At 45.6% G+C, this 18,098-nt stretch overlaps 1 protein-coding gene across 1 annotated transcript; it reads left to right on the top strand.

The window, feature by feature from the left end:
* The first annotated feature begins 1,165 nt into the window (after nucleotides 1-1,165).
* Nucleotides 1,166-16,318, top strand: LOC133114829 (zinc finger protein 281-like). The gene is made up of 7 exons (XM_061224501.1): nucleotides 1,166-1,278; nucleotides 5,402-5,873; nucleotides 9,500-9,604; nucleotides 10,328-10,451; nucleotides 11,023-11,106; nucleotides 11,810-11,928; nucleotides 13,519-16,318. The coding sequence occupies exons 2-7, from the start codon at nucleotides 5,478-5,480 to the stop codon at nucleotides 15,028-15,030; spliced, it is 2,340 nt and encodes a 779-aa protein (XP_061080485.1). The 5' UTR covers nucleotides 1,166-1,278; nucleotides 5,402-5,477; the 3' UTR covers nucleotides 15,031-16,318.
* The last annotated feature ends 1,780 nt before the right edge of the window (nucleotides 16,319-18,098 follow it).

Here is an 18,098-nt window from a genome sequence, read left to right as displayed (position 1 = left end):
TTAAACACGTTGGACCCTGAACCTTCTCATTTTTCACAGTGATGCGAGTTCTCTTCAGAAGCGTCAGTGGACACAAGCAAATCTTCTATATTTTCGACACGAAATATACTGTCTCCAGTTTAATTATCTCTCTCGCTGAAATTAAACGAAACATCACACGGACAATTAAGCCTACAGGTATACGCGAAATGGGTAGGCTTTGTGCTGTGAGACAGCTGGCATTAACTAGTACTGTGTGGCATGTAATTTGAATGAATAGCCACTGGTTTGTGGGTGCATGTGCCAGGGGAGTGCTACCATTTGAACCGCAGTGGTCCTTGCGTGGGCGTGGACAGCACAGCGGTGAAATTGGAGGCATAATCGCAGATTCCAAAGTAGGAAGAAAAAAAAAATAGTGGGGGGTTGGGGGTGATTGAAAAGCTGGCATTTACCTTACTAGCCTCGGGAGATCACAGGAGCAGTACCTCAGCCAAGTGAGCACATTTTCAATACTGTTTCCAAAGCATACATCTTTTGTTAGTCAGATTCGGAACTGTTACCCCTTCAAACCCTGGCCATTCTGTGCTAGGCCTAGCTGCACTCGCTAGGGATCCTCGCTGTACCAATTAATAGCATAATACTGTTTCAGGATCATTTCTTTTCTGTTACATTTTGACACAATATCTAGGACAATTTATTAGCATTTGTCATGTGAAGGGTGTCCTACTTTTTAAAGTAACTTTTTATAACACATTTTATTATTAACCTACTATTGTTTCATTGTTCGTCAAATAGTAAATGACACATTTAGCCGACCCTACATCTACTTAATTACAACAGAAACTAGTTATAATCATAAAACATATGGATTTTAATGAATAACAAAAAAAATAATGAATTTAGGAAATGTGAAATATTAGAAATGATATGCTTATATGTTCCAAAGGCGCCCAAAATATAATGGAAATCATTTCAGATCGGAAGCTGAGGGAGGGGGGGTTTTGTTATGCTGAATAATGTGGAAAGGCATGCGGTGAAGTACTGTTTCTCCTTCACGTGTAGGGCCACCCGCGTGTCCTTTAACGCAGTTCACTGTCGGCCACTGCTCCCCTGCCCCGGATCACGGCGCTCGTCTGTCTCCTCGCAGGACCCGTCCGCTATACCCATAATTCCCCGCGCTGAGACAAGATGGAGGAGGGTAGCAGCTGCAGTAGAACAATGTTTGGGCTTTGAAGACTCAAAGGAACGATCCAGAGGAAAAAATACAAACAGAAAAGGGCCAGCGGTGGTCATGTACTGGTGAGCGAAATGTAAAAACGACCTTAGGCTAAAAATCAAGCCGGGAAAATGACCGGCTATTACCATAAGACGAAACACACCGCCAGTTAGCTAGCTAGCTAGCGGTAGATGTGCCGAGAGGCGAGCATCAATTGTTCGGCAGTGTTGCATGGGCCATTTATTATGGGGTTAACGTTACTGCTTGCGTAGCTGCACCATTATGGCTATTTAATATCCCACGTCCTTGTGTTTTTGAACCGATGTGGATTGATTGGGTGGTTTAGCTTACATTAGTATAAAAGTTATCGTATAATCAGTGCAATATTTTAACTTTTCCCCCAATAAATTATCGACAGCATGCCTATTGGCCGGTTAGCTTACTAAGAAAAGTGATTGGAAAAATATGTGCGCCTTCTTTCTATGTTGTGGTTTACTTAGCTAGCTGGCTAACGTCGTTAGCGTGCTAGGCCCTTTGTGAGACAAGGCAATATATGAATATGGATACCACAATAACGGTTTGTTTAACAGCTAACGTTAGTTAGCTAGCTAACTATACCACTTTGACCTTTAACGCTAGGGCTTTAATTCGCATATTTTGTGCAATGTGTGCCACTTGATTTTGTAATTGATTCGATTTTTTTTGTAATGTTCGAGCTAATGGGCAGACAAGCAGTGCTTTTAGTTTTATTTGATTTTAAGCTGGCTAACGTTTCCTAGTTAGTTTTAGGTGGCAAGGGAGCTAGTTGGCTGATAACGTAAGCGAATTTCCTGAAGCAAGCTAACGTTCGCTAGCCAGCTAGATTGTCCTTTCATGATTAACTTAGTGACGTTATCTTATGTTCGCGAACACGAAAGACTACATTTAGCAACCGCTAACCGACTAAATTAACACAGTGCTCATGAACTAGTCTAGGAAATATAACAATCTAGCGTTAGTCCAGTAGAATACTTAGCCTACTGATAAACACGCTAATCTGTGCATATATTCAACAAATGCACGACAAACTACCGGCATTCTCCAAAATACGAATATCCCCTCATCCTCAACAAATGGGTGTATTGTTAGCTCTGTTTATGAACGTAGACAATAAACTTGCCCGTGAGGTAACGTTAAGGTTAAGACCATCCCACGAGAGATTAGGTGACGTGTCTTGTACAGGCCACAATTAAAATGCTTTTTCATAAGATGTATAGCATGAAAACGGTTTACCATGCCTAATGTAGGTACGTTAGCTAGTTGGTTAACACAAACTATGTTCTCATCTCCTGAGCAGGCTTGCAGTATTGCTTATCATTAGTGACATCAACCTTTCTGAACGCAGAACCACTTGCATCAAGTGATAGTTCATTTTTCCTAAATTAGAAACACACACCGTTAACGTTAGTGAGCTAATATTTATTTGTTAAATTGTACTTTGGCATTCACATCAAGCTGATATAGTTGTCTTGATTTCGACACTGGCATCATTGATGTTAGTGTCACCTGAAAGCAGTGCTGCTTTGATGTTTTGTTCAATGCCAGATTGAATAACGCGTAACTTTATCAGTAAAGGCATTGTGAATGCCCAGAGGGTATTCTGGAAAAATCAACATCAACGTGATGCCATTGTTTACCGAATAGTTTCGTGCATCTTTGCCCGCCGTATTAATCCCTATAGTATCGGCTTAGAGAATGTCGTTTGAGAGAGACCTTATGCATTCATAAACACAGCTAAAATTTCACCAGGCCTTACTGCCGCAGTACCTCAGAGTTGCATCAGGAAATGATCAGTATTCTCAACCGCATTATGTAAACTATCTGGCACTGCTGTGCTCAGCAATGCTGAATAATTCAGCCGCTTACCGCTTATGTTGCTGTCGTGTGTTTATCGAAGGAAATTTGCCGATTATAGAAGACTGATCTGACAAGTAGTGTTTCATACAAGATGCAACTACGTAAAGTGACATTTAATAATCTCGGAATATACATTTTGTTCTATTTTAGTATGTCTAACCATTATTACAAAAGCGGTTCACTGTCAGCTTAACAAGTATGATATATTTGCGCTTTGTCCTTGCGACAAAGATTCCTACGACGAAGATGTTTTAAAGAAACTTGGCTCGGCAATGTAAGTTTAATTGTAGGTCAAATATATTTACCTGATAGGTATGGCTAAAATTATCTGACCTCACATTGACACAATCAAGTGCAAGTCTCTGTGTATAACAGGGCAAAGTAAGATAGTCTCCCGGCGACTAGACGCGCGCACTTCGCTTAAGCAGCGTTAAAATGGGTGAACCTCAGTATTGTTTTCGCTCTCGTTCGGAAATGGAGGTTCGAAGTGGTGAGCTACCCTGTGCCTTGTATTCACACTAGACTTTTTAATTTCTCGCAGAATACGGATCTGACTCATGTTCCGATCACCGGTGACGCATTGCCCTGTCAACTACCGTCGGCTCTGTGCCTTAAAGAGGAGGTGATTCCTTGTCCAGCTGTTACTTTTACTCACAGACTTAAAGAAATGGGGGTACTCTAACACTGGCGGGAAACGCGTGCAGGTCGCAAGGCCAGTTAATATCACTGGAGCGTGTGCTCTCTAGGGTAAGAGCTTTACTGTCCAACTAGCTTGAGCAGTCTTTGATCTACGTTGATCTGACCAGACAGGAAGTGACGCCAGATTTAGCCTTTAATGTGTCCTGCGATAACCCCATAGATAAGTCCTGCTGTTCCTCACCTGGGCCGAGTGCTGCCGACTGCCACTCATTTATTGTCAGTGGATGATTTTTAATCACGTTGATAGCTTGTGGTTGCGTACCCAGTCTTTCCTAATCCCATCAGGCAGACCGTAAAAGAACACTCTCGTCAATCCAATTTGCATTTTAACTGCAAACGGTTTATATACTGCGGTGTAAGGAATGTCTAATAAACATATTTTATTTTTTTTGCTTAAAAATGTGCCTAACAAAATGAATCTGAAATTCACAATCAACCTGTGATTTCGTATATATGTATGTATATTTGTATATGTGTATGTATATGTGTGTAGTTGATGAATGAGATCAACAAATATCCATCAACTCAAAAGTGGAAAATAGATGGGTACAGGAGCTTTTGTCTCTGCTCTGAGTTTAGTGGCCTATGCTACTCTGGGAGAGTAGCCATACTTACTGGAGCGTGACTGATTTATCAGGCTTTGGGGTGTCTGAGGTCCTGCTGTGTTCCCTAAACACAGCGTCCTCACCACCTCATGGGGTTCATGCCACCTTTCCTTGAGCAAGTCAGAATCCTTTACCTTCTGCTCCTGCTGTTACCTTCACTATGTCTGCTGCAGGAAATCAAGGTCTTCCCTTTGGAGAACAGTTAATAGATGACCTTAGTTGCCATTCCATATGTAATTGAAACTCTAGTTGATGAAATAAATGAAATACTTAGTCAGACATATCGGGCACATCCCAACAGGATTGCTGCTAACCTTTTGGGGGCCCTATAAAAAAAAAAAAAAATATATATATATCAATTTTATTCGGGCCTCCAAAATCAAAATGGGGGGGGGGGGGCTGCTATTCGCTCTTGGGCCTCGTCCAGTGACCGGGCCTGTGAAAGCCTTCCTTTTTCCCCCCTGAAATGTGCAGGCCTGCATGCCAAGAGAAGCAGAAACAACCAAAAGTGTACTTTTTTTTCTTGCACTCACAGAACCATTTCAAGACTCTTTAACTTTTTAACCCCTTATGGGCGGATACAACCTGCACGTTACATCTCTCGTGACATTACATAACATTATTGGCATTTGGCAGACGCTCTTATCCAGAGCGACGTACAGTTGATTAGACTAAGCAGGAGACAGTCCTCCCCTGGAGCAATGCAGGGTTAAGGGCCTTGCTCAAGGGCCCAACGGCTGTGCGGATCATATTGTGGCTACTCCGGGATTAGAACCACCGACCTTGCGTGTCCCAGTCCTTTACCTTTACCTTTACCTTACCTTACGCTACAGGCTGTTATATCTCTCTTAACAGGCGGATACGACGCCAGCGTTGTATTCAATCATGTGCCTGTTTTTGAAGACGCATGACTGTTAAAATTAATTGTGGTTCCTCGGCCTTTCTATAGGGCGCCTTATTCCATAACGGGTTAAACTCATCACCTAATTGTACGTTCTTCTCCCAGTGTATTTGCAGTTGGCTCCAGTTAAGTTTGGCTCCCCCCCTTCCCCCCTCTCCCCCGCCCCTGACGAAGACCCGCCATGAGCATTATCCAAGACAAGCTGGGCAACGAGTTCCTCCGCAACGGGGCGATGGAGCCCAACTTCGCCCCGGGCATGCTGATGTTCAGCCACCTGCCTCCCGTCACCAGCTTCACGCGCATGGCCTCGGCCCCGTCCGTGCTCCACGAGCTGGCCCCGCAGGAGATGGTGCTGAAGAAGGAGCGCGACTCGCCCGACTGCAGCCTGGACTACGTCCACGGCGCCTCCATCAAGCAGGAGAAGCTGACGGAGCTGGACTACCGCCTGCCGCTCTACCCGGGCTGCTCGGCCAAGGGCGGCGACCTGCTGATGGAGGCGTCGCTCGGCAACCACCACCACCACCACCACCACCACCACCACCAGAACCTGCTGGCGCACGACCTGAGCCTCGGCAACGTGAGTATGGTTAGGGGTGCATTTGAGTTCGGTGTGTCACTACGTGAAGAAAATGAAGATTTTTTTTGTTTTTGTTTTCGAGGGGGGTGGGGGTAGAAGGAGGGTCAAGTGGTGGTTGGGTGCGAGGGGGAACTGGGCTTGGGGTGGTTGTTGACAACATGAATGATATTTTTGCCTTGCGTGAAGAAAATTAATATTTTTTTGTTGTTTTTGAGGGGGGTGGGGGTAGAAGGAGGGTCAAGTGGTGGTTGGGGGTGAGGGGGGACTGGGCTTGGGGTGGTTGTTGACAACATGAATTAAGTCTTTTTGCCTTAGTTTATGCAGTTACTTAATGGCACAAACAAACTCTGAAACGGACATACGCATATCAACAGAACCCTCTTTGACCATGCATCTAAAAATCTGTAATGCACCCCAGTCTAGTTCTCTGCTTTATTTGTTCATTTGTACAGAACCGTGAGTTAATGAACACCCGGTGTTTAGGGGAAATGAATGGCGGAAGGTACCTTGTGGCGTTCACTTAAATGTCAGCGGTCTGTACCTAGTATGTGCTGTTTACATAATTATCCACTTGTCCTGTATTACAGTGTAATGTACAGGCTTTATAGTAGCTCTCAAGCTAGAAGCTCTTAGCTCAATCAGTGGTCTGCTCTGTACAACCAGAAGGGTTTTCACACATGTTCTCCTTCAGTAAAAGAAGAATATGCTTTCATCATCAGATGTAAAGAGTGGAAAAATGCACACTGAACTGAGGTCATCCCAGGTGCTTCCTCGTGTTCTGTTCTTGAACTTTTGTCTGGCCCCCCCCCCCCCCCCCGCATCTAAAAATACTGGTGGAGGTGTGAATTGAACGCTTCCAGAATGCGTAGATGTGGCTAATGTCGGTAAACTGAAAAGTATACTTCCCCTCTCCTTCCAGAAAAGTTCCATGATCAAAGTACGGAGGAGGAACAGAAACACGAGGAGGTTGGATAGAGTGCTGCACAGACACTTATGTCTCTTTTTGCCAAGGCTTTGGACCCCAAGTCACCATTTGTTCCCGCTTATTCATAAACGTTACAAACTAGTTGTTCATGGTTGACGTATGAAAGCATTCGCCTGCGGCAGATTTTAGGGGGTCGTGGTTGTTTTTGCAGGTCACCTCCCTGAGAAACCCGGCGGGTCAAGTTTAAGGTTAAAAAAAAACAACTATGTAACCAAGGAAGCGGAGAGTTTAATATTAGCTGTATGTTCAGCGTTATTTTAGAATCGTATTGCTGAAACATGCTTGGTGCAACATCCTGGAAATACTCAATGGGGGGTGATAGACTGGGCTACCATGGCATAGGCTTGAAAAGCCTGAACTGGGTCAGTCCAAATGCTGGGTGACATGGGGGGGGGGGGGGCACTGGGTCGGTCCATAGTCCATACCGGGTGTCTGTGGTCTTAGTCCAGGAATAACAGCAATATAAATGGATTCAGTGCTCCAGAAATCTGAACCTTTTACTTGAGAGAGTGTGATGTCATTTTGCGCCTGTCAGCACAAAGGAATCCTGGCGAGGCTCTTCTGCTCGACGTCTTGCGGAAACCAGCGTCCAGCTGTCGAACCCTCGGCTCTCCGTCTAACAATAGCCAGGCCTTCCACGCGGGGGACTTGGCACGGCGTACGAAGCCTGAAATAACGTTCATCGCCTTCACCATACAGTTTTCAGTATAGTTTATGTAACAGAATCTGCTAGAAAAGCCTAGGAACGGATATCGCGCGTAAAAAACCGAGTCACAGCGAGACAAAACAGAAAATGGCGGCTTCCGAGTGAAAACGGAAGGCTGCAGCTTGGGGGTTTTTTAGACGTCTTTTTGGTTTTCGACCGCGAGAAACGCTAGGAACGACCCGGAGGGAAGGGTTCAGTGGCCGTGTTCTGAGGAATTCCTTGAGGCGTTGTTTCTGGGTAACCCTTGATTCACACTGCATCTGTCTTTGATTAGGGGAAAATTAATCTTGGTTTATTTTGGCCCGCGCAGCTCAATGCAATTATGGTTTAAAAAAAATATATATTATTTTCATGTCTGCTGCGAGGTTCGGCTTGGTGGACCGTGAATCGTGCCACAGTATTTGTGAACCATCAGGACGTAAATGAGGCAAATCAAAATTTTAGATTTACTTCTCTGAAGTACGGTTGGTTCCATTGCTGAAAGCGGGGAGTTTCCAGCGTCATTGGTGCCAGTGAATATAATCATTACAAAAGGACACTTCATTTTACTGCATTGTGTCAGCTTGTGAAGGACTGGCATACAACTGAGTGAAAGTGATGAAACAGACAATCAAAATACACATGAACCACATGCATCAACACCATTGAGGCTAGCGTTTGAGATCCTCAACTAGAGTGCATCGCTGTAACACTACATTGATACCTGCAGTATGAATGATGGGCTCTATTGCCCGACAAACATAATTGCTGTTAATGCAGTGTGTATTCTTGTATGGCGTCACTGGTTTGATTTTAGTCACAGATGGCTACAGAATGTTTAAACACCTCGTGGGTTTATGCCGTGTTCGGGAAGTCCATTTCTCTGTAGGGCCTTCAGAGTAGTACATATACGCGTATGCACACTTCCAAATGTGACGCTTAACACAGTCTTTCGTCTCTAGGTTTATTTTTATGTTTCGTTTAACACGAAAGGAGGAACAGAATAATCATTTGGCAAGTTCTGTGTTTTTGTAATGCTAATGAATTGCTAAAGTCAGTCGTTTTGTAAAGCACAACATTTTAATTAAAATGCTGTCTGGATAAAATGAGATCTATTTTATTTAGGAAAATTAGCAATTTCTGCCCTTCTGAAAAGGCTTCTGAAAAATCCCTTGATTCATGTCCCCTGTAGGTGTTTAAAAGCTCACTAACATGACTATACATTAGTTCTTAAAAATATAGCATTGTGTTTGTTAGCTGTTGAAACAGATTCAATTAACTTGGCAGCATAATAGGAGCATGCTGGTATTCTTTTATTGTTCAGCACGCATTGTCTGTTCCCGCAAAACAAACACCAGCCAGCTCACCATTTTGATGAAGACTTAGTCTCCCGCAGACCTTTTATTCAGATGTAGAGCAAGCTTTGGGGAAGACTAAATCCAATTTATATGTTCGGGTAAATTGTCAAAATGAACTCTTACTTACTTCCATCCATGGTGAGACTTTTAAATAGTGAACTGCTTTAAATGAATTCAGTTAATTGAAGCCATCTCCATTTATTCCCAGTTAGTGTGAAAAGTGAGTACCTTTCCCCCTTAGAAATGTTGGACTTTAATGCTCCCAGTGCTGTGTTGTGTGTAGCTTGTGCTGGAGGTGAATGTGAGGTCTTTTGGGTTTGTTTGCAGCTGCGTACCGGCCCTGTGTCTGCGGCCCTCCCGCAATGGCATAGCCGTGACCTCCGATGCGGTAGCAAGGGGACCGTAAATTTGGGTTTATTACTCTACTTCTCAGCTCCTCCACAAGCTGTCCCGCGTTCAATGGGGCGGGTGCAGCCTTTGTCACCCGTATTTGGGTTCTCTCTCACCCTCTCCCTCTTTCTCTCTCTCTTTCTCTCTCTCCCTCGTGCGCTCTTGCTCTCGCTCGTACTGATTTCCTTTCTCTTTGTCGTCCCTGCAGCTGTCACAGAGATTGGTGAAAGACTCCTCGGGGAGAAGGGGTCGGAGGTCAAACGGCGACAGCCAGGAGGGGAAGCCCCGGAGGAAACGAGGGGACTCCTCAAAGGTGCGTGCCGCCCACGGCCGTTTCCTCGGGCTCCGGCCTCAGAGGGCCCCATTTCCTCCTCTGACGTTCCAGAACCTTCCATTCTGTTAGTGTTACCCGGAATGGGAAGAAATACAGAAAGCAGCGACGTGCAGCTTACTAAATTACAGAATACCTCCCGAATATATTCATGTTGGTCAAAATGGTTCTTGAACTTTGAAGTTGGAACGGAGGTATGCACTGTGGAGAGAGACAAGCAACTCATGTTGCATGTGACAGACATGCATTCAAATTTGTATTTCAAATACATGCATTGAAAATGCTGCCCATCCTTGAATTAGTCTCTGGTGCATGAGGCTAAATATAATGTCATGTACTGTTTTTGCCACGGTACATGTTACCGTTCTGCAAGTTAAACTAATTGAGGCATCAGTCATTTTGCCGATGAAAGCACAGTGTTGTAGCTGCTGTGAGTCTGCTTCCGGTTAGTGTTGTAAACGGTCTTCGCCTTCATGCATTATGCAGCCGGTATCCCTGCTCCTACAAATCTGCCCTAGACTCTGTCTGCGTTAGTTCTAGTGTCTTAAGTGACAGGGGAACAATGAGACCCGAGTGGTATTGTCTGAAGTCTGGAGTGGTGCGTGGGGTAGACTTGAGCATGCGGTCATTGTCGTGGGAGAATGGGAGAGGAGATCGTAAAAAAAAAAAAAAAACTAACCCCGTACCCCTCTCCTCTGTCCGCAGTCAATGATGCTGGACGGCGATTTGGGCAGCCTCTCGCCGGGCTCCAAGCCGCACATCTGCGAGCACTGCAACGCAGCCTTCAGGAGCTCCTACCACCTGCGCCGACACGTGCTCATCCACACGGGTATGGGGCTACGCCCGGCCGCCTGGGCCCTGCACCTCCTCCGTCTCCGGGACTTACGGCTTTACCGCCTATTCCTTCAGCCGTTTCAGAAGACGAACGCGCGGCTTTGTGTTCTCCGTGTTGTCAGCTCCCTTTTTGTTTTGACTTTTCTCCATATTTTTGTGAAAGTTATTACTGTTTGTATCATATTAGGAGTTCTTTTCGTAGGATCTTTTGATGTAAATGGGTCCTTTGAAGTCTCTGAAATTAGATCGTGACGAGTTGCAAATTCTGTAAAAATGAAAATGCTGGAATAGTCGGAGGTTCTGCGCAAATTCTTTGAACGGCCAACCAAAGCAGCAAACCTCTTGGAATTAAAATTCATGCCACTTTACTGTTTTTCAAGCCCAACCCAGATACCTCAAGTGCAACAAAAGGGTTTTCCTCGCTTGTCTTAGAAAACCAAGGGCTCAACAGGTACTGCATGATAACAGGAAGGTGTCGATGTTGAGTCAGGTGCTCTGTACAGTGGCGTGGGGTGAGGTGTTCAGAGTGGTGTTGACTTGTGTGTGCTCTGTCTCTCTTGTTTCAGGAGAAAGGCCTTTCAGGTGCAGTCAGTGTAACATGAGCTTCATCCAGAAGTACCTTCTGCAGCGGCACGAGAAGATACACAGCGGTGAGTCCTGGGAAGAGTAGGAAAAACTACTTGCGTTTGCCTTTTGACTTTGTTTTTGTCTTTGAATTTGTTTTTGTCTCCGACTGTTTTTGTTTTTGTCTGTGTCTTTGACTTGTTTTTGACTTTGATTTGACCTGCCTCCACTCTAGCCCCTTTATATACAAGCACTTCCTAAATTTCAAAGCATAAATGTAAATGAATCCCTGATTCCTGTAACAGGAACATGTCCTGTGCGGGTGAAACTGTACTCTGTCGGTTAAAGTGTAGGTTTTTGGGGTTGTGGTCTCCGTTTTCAAGTAAGGATAAGCAGTAATTGCAGTATGGGAATCCCCTCCATGTCTTATTTGAGAGAGGCCTGTGTGGGGGAGGCTTACATTTAAGACCATGATTAGCTGAAATGGGTGTTCAGTGCTGGGCTTGAACAAAAATCCACACCAGACTCCATGGTCGTCTTTGAGACGAGGTGCTCTTGTGACCCTGGTTAAATTGGTTGAGGGTGTTCCAGTGACTGACTGTTTTAATTGACCATGTGGTCCAGTGACCATGGTTGATTTGGTTGTCTGTGTTCCACTGACTGGTTGATTTGGTTGTCTGTGTTCCACTGACTGTGGTTGATTTTGTTGTGTTTTTTCCTCTGACCGTGGTTGATTTGGTTGTGTGTGTTTCACTGACCGTGGTTGATTCGTTGTAATCTGTGCTGCAGGAGAGAAGCCCTTCAGCTGTGACCAGTGTAACATGCGGTTCATTCAGAAGTACCACATGGAGAGGCACAAGAGGACTCACAGCGGAGAAAAGCCATACAAATGTGACACCTGCCAACAGGTGAGTGCTGTCTATATCTATGCTAATTTCACTTGCCGTAAATCCTCAAATTGTGTCCGGGATTCTATTTGAAGGCGGGCCTCGGATAATAGCCGGGGGCGTGGTCGATTCGGACAAATAAAGGCCGCCCCCCAAATACAAGCCGGGGTAATATTGCCTACCAGTAGGGCTATCAGTCCATGAGCACTAGAAGACATTGTCTCGATTTAACTCGATGAAATAAAAGAGCTCTTCTTAATATTTTATATTGTAGGTCGGTTTAATACTGTTGCCAATGAAAAGTTGTTGTCCTACACCATGGGTCTCCCAACACGTTGCTCTCAAGCTACCAGTCGCTTTCTGAGTAGCTTGCCAAAGGCTGAAGCAGTATACATTTAAACACAATTGTTGCCGCGAAGGCATTCCAGCCTACAAATTTAATAAAAAGTAAATCAGGCAAAATTAAAAATGAACTTTAGGCTACTTGGCTACGCAATAAGGTTTCCATGTATTTCGTATATTCAATGAATGAATGAAAGCGGCTGCCATGGCTCGCAATAAACAGACGGGTGGAAATCCCAACACTCTTTCAACTACATTACAACTTAACAGTGAACCATCAAATACCCCCCAGATTTCAGTGCCCATCAGTCCCAACATTTAGCAATAGAATCAAACAGTCCAAAAGTAAATTAAATCCCAAACCAAAGCGAAAATCTTTTGATAGCCTACAGTTATGCTGCTCCAAACGAAACGCATGTCTCACAATAAAACGCACTTTAGGAAAAAAAGATCCTTAACTTGCTGTTATCTACGCTAATTTGTTATTGTTCATGAAGGCGTGTCTGGCAAGTTGTTGTTTTATGGATTCTGGACTTGCATGTGATTTATTGTGTTTGAGAATATTTGTAATAAACTAAGTCTGTTAAGACTGACACTATGACTTACCAAACGGTGTTCCTGATTAGCCTACACTAATTGATTTCTGAATGGTTACAGGAAGTGTTGAACAGTGTTGGCCCACTTTAAGTGTAGCCTTTTACTTTATTTCTAAGAATAAAATTCTACAACAGAAGCCTAATTAGAAATAAAGGCCTGCCTCGAATACCAGCCTGCCCCTAATAAAGGCCTGTGCTTTGTGCAGCCTAAGTAAATAAAAGACCCCGGCCACAATTTGAGGTTTTACGGTACATCGTCCGTAAGTTTTCATAATTAGTTCCTGAAACTAATGATTTTCAGGCCATGAATGTCATGGAGTTGTGTGTTTAATGCTGAACATTCTCTCCTGCTATCGGCACTCAATGCAAAAGCTTATGATGTCTGTGTACTTAAGACTTGCACAAGTTAAGGCATTGAGGGTTTAAATCAGGGCTGCCTAACCCTGTTCCTGGAAATCTACTCTTTCAATCCTAATTTGGCAGACCTAATTCTGCTTACCAACTCAAGATCTCTAGCTGTTGAATGAGGTGTGCTTTGTTGGGGTCGGAGTGAAAACCTACAGGACGGTAGATCTCGAGGAACCGGGTTGAGAAGCCCTGGTCGAAAGAATGTGCGTGTCTTGATTAATCGAGCAGAACCCCTGAATTTTGACGTGTGCCTGTCCCGTTTCAGTATTTTTCCAGGACGGATCGACTGCTGAAGCACAAAAGAACCTGTGGAGAAGCCATAAAGAAGGGGCTGGACCCGGGGGCCCTGGACCAGGCTCTGAGTGACATGGGGCAGGGTGGCTACGGCCTCGCTCAGGGAAACGGCGGAGGCCCCGGCCGTAAGAAGGGCAGGTCCAAAGGGGAGGGCGGCGAGCGCAAGCGCAGGAAGGGCGCGGAGGCCGGGGGGGAGCCGGGCGGCGACCTGGGCCTGCAGAACTACGAGGCCTCGGGCAGCGGCCTGCACGGACGCGCCCCCAAACTGCTCTTCAAAAAGGTCAACCGCAAGGGCCCCGAAAAGGACCCCTCCGGCAAGCCGGGGCCCCTGGGCGTGATGGACGGCATGGGGCTCATGCAGGGCCCCGAGGCCAAGCAGGCCCCGCCCAGCAGCAGCAACTACGACGACGCCATGCAGTTCCTGAAGAAGCGGCGCTACCTGCACGCCGCCGCCAACAGCGACTACGAGGTGGGCGTGGCCCACCTGCCCCAGCAGCCCACCGTCATCCAGGGTGCCGTGGTGGGCGGGGGCCTGGACCACGCCCCTCTCGGCCTGCTGGACTCCTCCCCCATGGGGGCCTCCGACCCCAAGCACGACAAGTCGGGCATCCCGGACGAGGTCCTCCAGAGCCTGCTGGACCACTACTCCCAGAAGGCCGAGGGGCCGCACGACGTGCCCTTCGACCTGGGCGGGGACCAGCACGTGGAGCTGCACCCAGCCGCGCCGCCGCCGCCTGAGGGCGGGGACGAGGACGACAAGGTGGGCGAGAAGGCGGTGATCATGCACGAGTACTCGCGCTTCCTCCTGCAGGCCCTGGAGCGCACCAGCCACAGCGCCAGCTTCCTGTCGGGCCCCAGCGGGCCCTTCGCCGGCGCGGCCTCCTCCGCCAGCCCGCCGCTCTTCTCCGACAAGCACGTCTACGCCGCCGCCCCCCTGGAGTGCGGCTTCGGCCACGCCCTTACCTCGGCCCCGCCCGGCCCCCTGCCGAAGCCGCACTTCGGCATGCTGCTGGCGGGGCCCTCCTCTTCCTCCTCGTCCTCCTCCCAGCCCAGCTTCCACCTGGGCGGCCTGGACCACCAGCAGCTCACCCCCTCTCAGGAGCTCACCGAGCAGCTGGAGAAGCAGTCCTCCCCCGGGGCCTTCCAGATCCCACCCCCGGACCTGGGCGGCCACAAAGACGGCCCGCCCAAGAGCAGCTCGGCCTACCAGCTCCCGGCCCAGGACCTGGCCCCCATCGACCCCTCCAAGGGCGTGGACCTCCGGCCCCCTTACCAGATGGAAAACTTCGCCCAGGCCTTCGGCTCCCAGTTCAAAGGGGGCAGCCGGGTGCCCCTGGGGTTCAGCACTGACTCGAACGCAGAGGTGGACCACAGGATTAGGACTCCCGTGACAGAATTCTCAGGTTTCACTAGTTTGTTAGCTGATGTCAATGAGCCAGTTAGTTCAAGATCCAAGACTCCCACAAGCCAAAGCTACAGGTAAGGTCTGAGACGGTAGACCTAGTTTTGGAGGTTTGTTCATTTTTTTTTTTTCTTGTGTTATTACTATTATTAATGTTTTTTTTTTGTTTTTTAATGAGGCTATGTTTTAATTATTACACTGCCATTATAATGTTTGTATAAAATCGAACCGGAATGGGTCTGTGTGACCTCCTTCAAATGCAATGTTTTGAATTTTTTTTTTTGTTTTTGTTTTTTTCCCGCCCTCTGTGTTTAGTCTGTTTTATTCATTAGTGTAAAATTAGGTCTGGTCGTTAACTAATAGATGGAGAAGTACTTTTTAAGCAAAAATATTAGTGTAGCAAAGGACTGGCTTGACATTTCTTTTCCCCTCAAACCTATGTGTTTTAGCAATCAACTTTACAATTGTGAAAAATAATTAATAATGATAATGATGGCAGGGAACAGCCCAGATATGAAATGGCAAAAAATAAAAGATATTGTCTGTTACAAGGATTTAAAGTATAACTCAGGAAAAAAGTGTAATAAGGAGAATTTTATTGTGAGATGCAGCAGGAGCACTCTTTGTTTTAATTATTGTTAGTTTCTTTTTAGAGCTGTATGTTTGCAAGTGCAACAAAGGTGTTTTTTTTTTTTGTTTTTTTTCTTTAGAACAGAGTGCGACAAATGATGATGCTGCCTGCTTGGTTACACTAAGAACACTTTCCACTTAGCTGAATGGAGATTATGGTACTTTTTGTCAATGCGAAACACTCATGTTTCTTTCAGTAAGGGCCATATATATTTATGAGTACAGTATATGTCAGAGTGGGGGGGTGACTGCAATGTGATAGAGGAGGGAATTTGTAAAAAAAAAAAAAAGGACCTGTGGTCAGTTTAGAAGAGGGAAGTGGTGGAGTCCCCCCGCACATTCAGTTTGTCACAGGGTTGGAGTTGCAGCGAGCAATGGGGCATTTAAAAAAGAAAAAAAAATGGGACTGTTACGAATGGCGCTGGGATGGCGGGTGGGGGGGAAGCCCCCAGTCGCGAAACTCCGCCCGCGTGGGCCGCGTCGAACCCTGGCGCTCGGTAGCGATTGCGTAGCGACGTCGTCCGGAGATTTTCCGGAAGTTTCTTCAGCTCCGTCTCCCGCTCTTTCTTTCTCCACCTGTTTCTTTAACGAGCACTTTTTCCCTGTTTTGTTTCTTTTTTTTTTTCTTCTTTTTTTTAAGAAACAGCCCATTCAGATAAGAGGGAGAACTGACTTGCTTTTAAAAAGAGACGTTGGTTGGGGCCGCCAGTTGTTCGAGGATGATGTGTCAGCCGATCGGTGTTGGGGTGGGCAGGGTTTGGGTGGGATGGGGAGGTTGGGGCGGTTGGGATGGGGGTGGGGGGGGTTTCTTAGTTTTGGAATGGCCTTATGAGGCACTCTGGGGGTGGGGTGGGGCAGTATTGGGGAGGGGGGAGGGGGGGGCGGGGCGGGGGAATTGTTTTTGCGTTGTCACCTGGATGTTATCAGATATGTAAACAGGTTAAATGGGGACGAGGACCTCTTTGTAAATTATCACCATTTAATCAGGTAAGTGTAAAAGTATTGCCCAGAGAACACTGTACCACTGAACAGACAAACCGACACAATGAGCCCATGTGGATGCAATTGTAATTTGCAAAAAAAAAAAAAAAAAAAAAAAAAAAAACTATTTCCCGTTACTTTTAACAAGCCAAAAAGCTGGAAAAAAAAAAAAACTAACAAACTCATCACACCTCTTTGTAAAGAAATAGTTGAGGAAGCCCCAATTTGCATGCCTAATGAAGGATAGTGTAATAATTTCGATGGCGATTCTTCGATTTGTAGCCGGAACGATGGTTGCTTTGTCTTCCACTGCCGCTGGTTTGCAGCGGGGAGGTTATCTGTTCAGTTCTATTCTCCCGAGCCCCTCCCTCCACACCTGTGACCGGCAGAGCCCTGAAGCCTAGCTGGGACCGCTCAGCTGTAATATCACAGGGAACAAAGACTGACCACTCCAATCATGCTCCGTGTTTTAACGACACGAGACAAACGGATGAAATCGACCTTTATATACCTCATATCACTGTTCATTCATGACCAGGGACAGGTTTTCATGTATGTAGCGCAGATACTGTGGTATTTTTCTGGATCACATCGAACATATTGTATAACCATAATACAACTGTAAACAGTGTTTACAATTGCGGAAGGAAAATGGGTAAATTTTTTTTTTTATAATAACTTTTGGCTCTAAAGCATTATTGCCATGCAGTGTTTTCATGCCTGTGATTACCACATTGAATTATCTTGTTTCCATGTATTTTTATTTTTCCCTTCGAATTGCCATATTGTGTTTTAACGATCTAGACATGTTTACAAAAATGTACAAAAAACACTAAAAATGTGTGTTCATTTTCTTTCTTTCTTTTTTTTCTGTGCTCAGATCCGCATGATATGAATGATTTTGTATGTTTTTATTGGTTGTCACCACCACACCAAACCTGTAGCAAATGTCTTCTTGCTCTCCTGTCTTATTTTGTCATTCTTATTTTGTTCTGGGTTCTTGTGATATGATTTGCATTTAAATGAATTTATAAATGATTAGAAAAAAAAATAAAAAATTCTTATCAGCACCTCTCTCCTGTAAGGTGGAATTTGATCACTTGCAAGTATACGAATCTAGAATAAGAACGTGATGCTTAATTTACAGGCTATCAAACTATGGTATTCCGTATGGTGTCTTGGACACCTTGGTGCATGACACAGCAAGATGGTCTGCACGTTGATAAATCTGTGTGACAAAATTCTTCCCGGTATTGAGCGGAATTTAGCTTTAGCCATTTCCCCCTGTCAATTTAACAAAAGCTCTTGGTTCCTATGCATTTTCGTCACTGAGTGCTAACCAGTCTGTTATATTGGCATGTCTTGGCTGTGCCATACAAGATTTGGGCATTGTGTCCCGCTTTGTGAACTGGGTTTAACGTTTTTCAGTTATTGCATGTGTTCAGCAACCTTAACGTGATTCTTCATTAAACCTCTGGTTGGATACTTTACTTTGTTACTTTGCTTTGTCCCTGAGATATTTTCTTTAGATCTGGGAT

The sequence above is a fragment of the Conger conger genome, chromosome 16, assembly GCF_963514075.1.
Source record: "Conger conger chromosome 16, fConCon1.1, whole genome shotgun sequence".
Taxonomy (NCBI): Eukaryota; Metazoa; Chordata; class Actinopteri; order Anguilliformes; family Congridae; genus Conger; species Conger conger.
The sequence above is the reverse complement of the archived record's forward strand: the minus strand, read 5'-3'. Positions and strand labels throughout refer to the sequence as shown.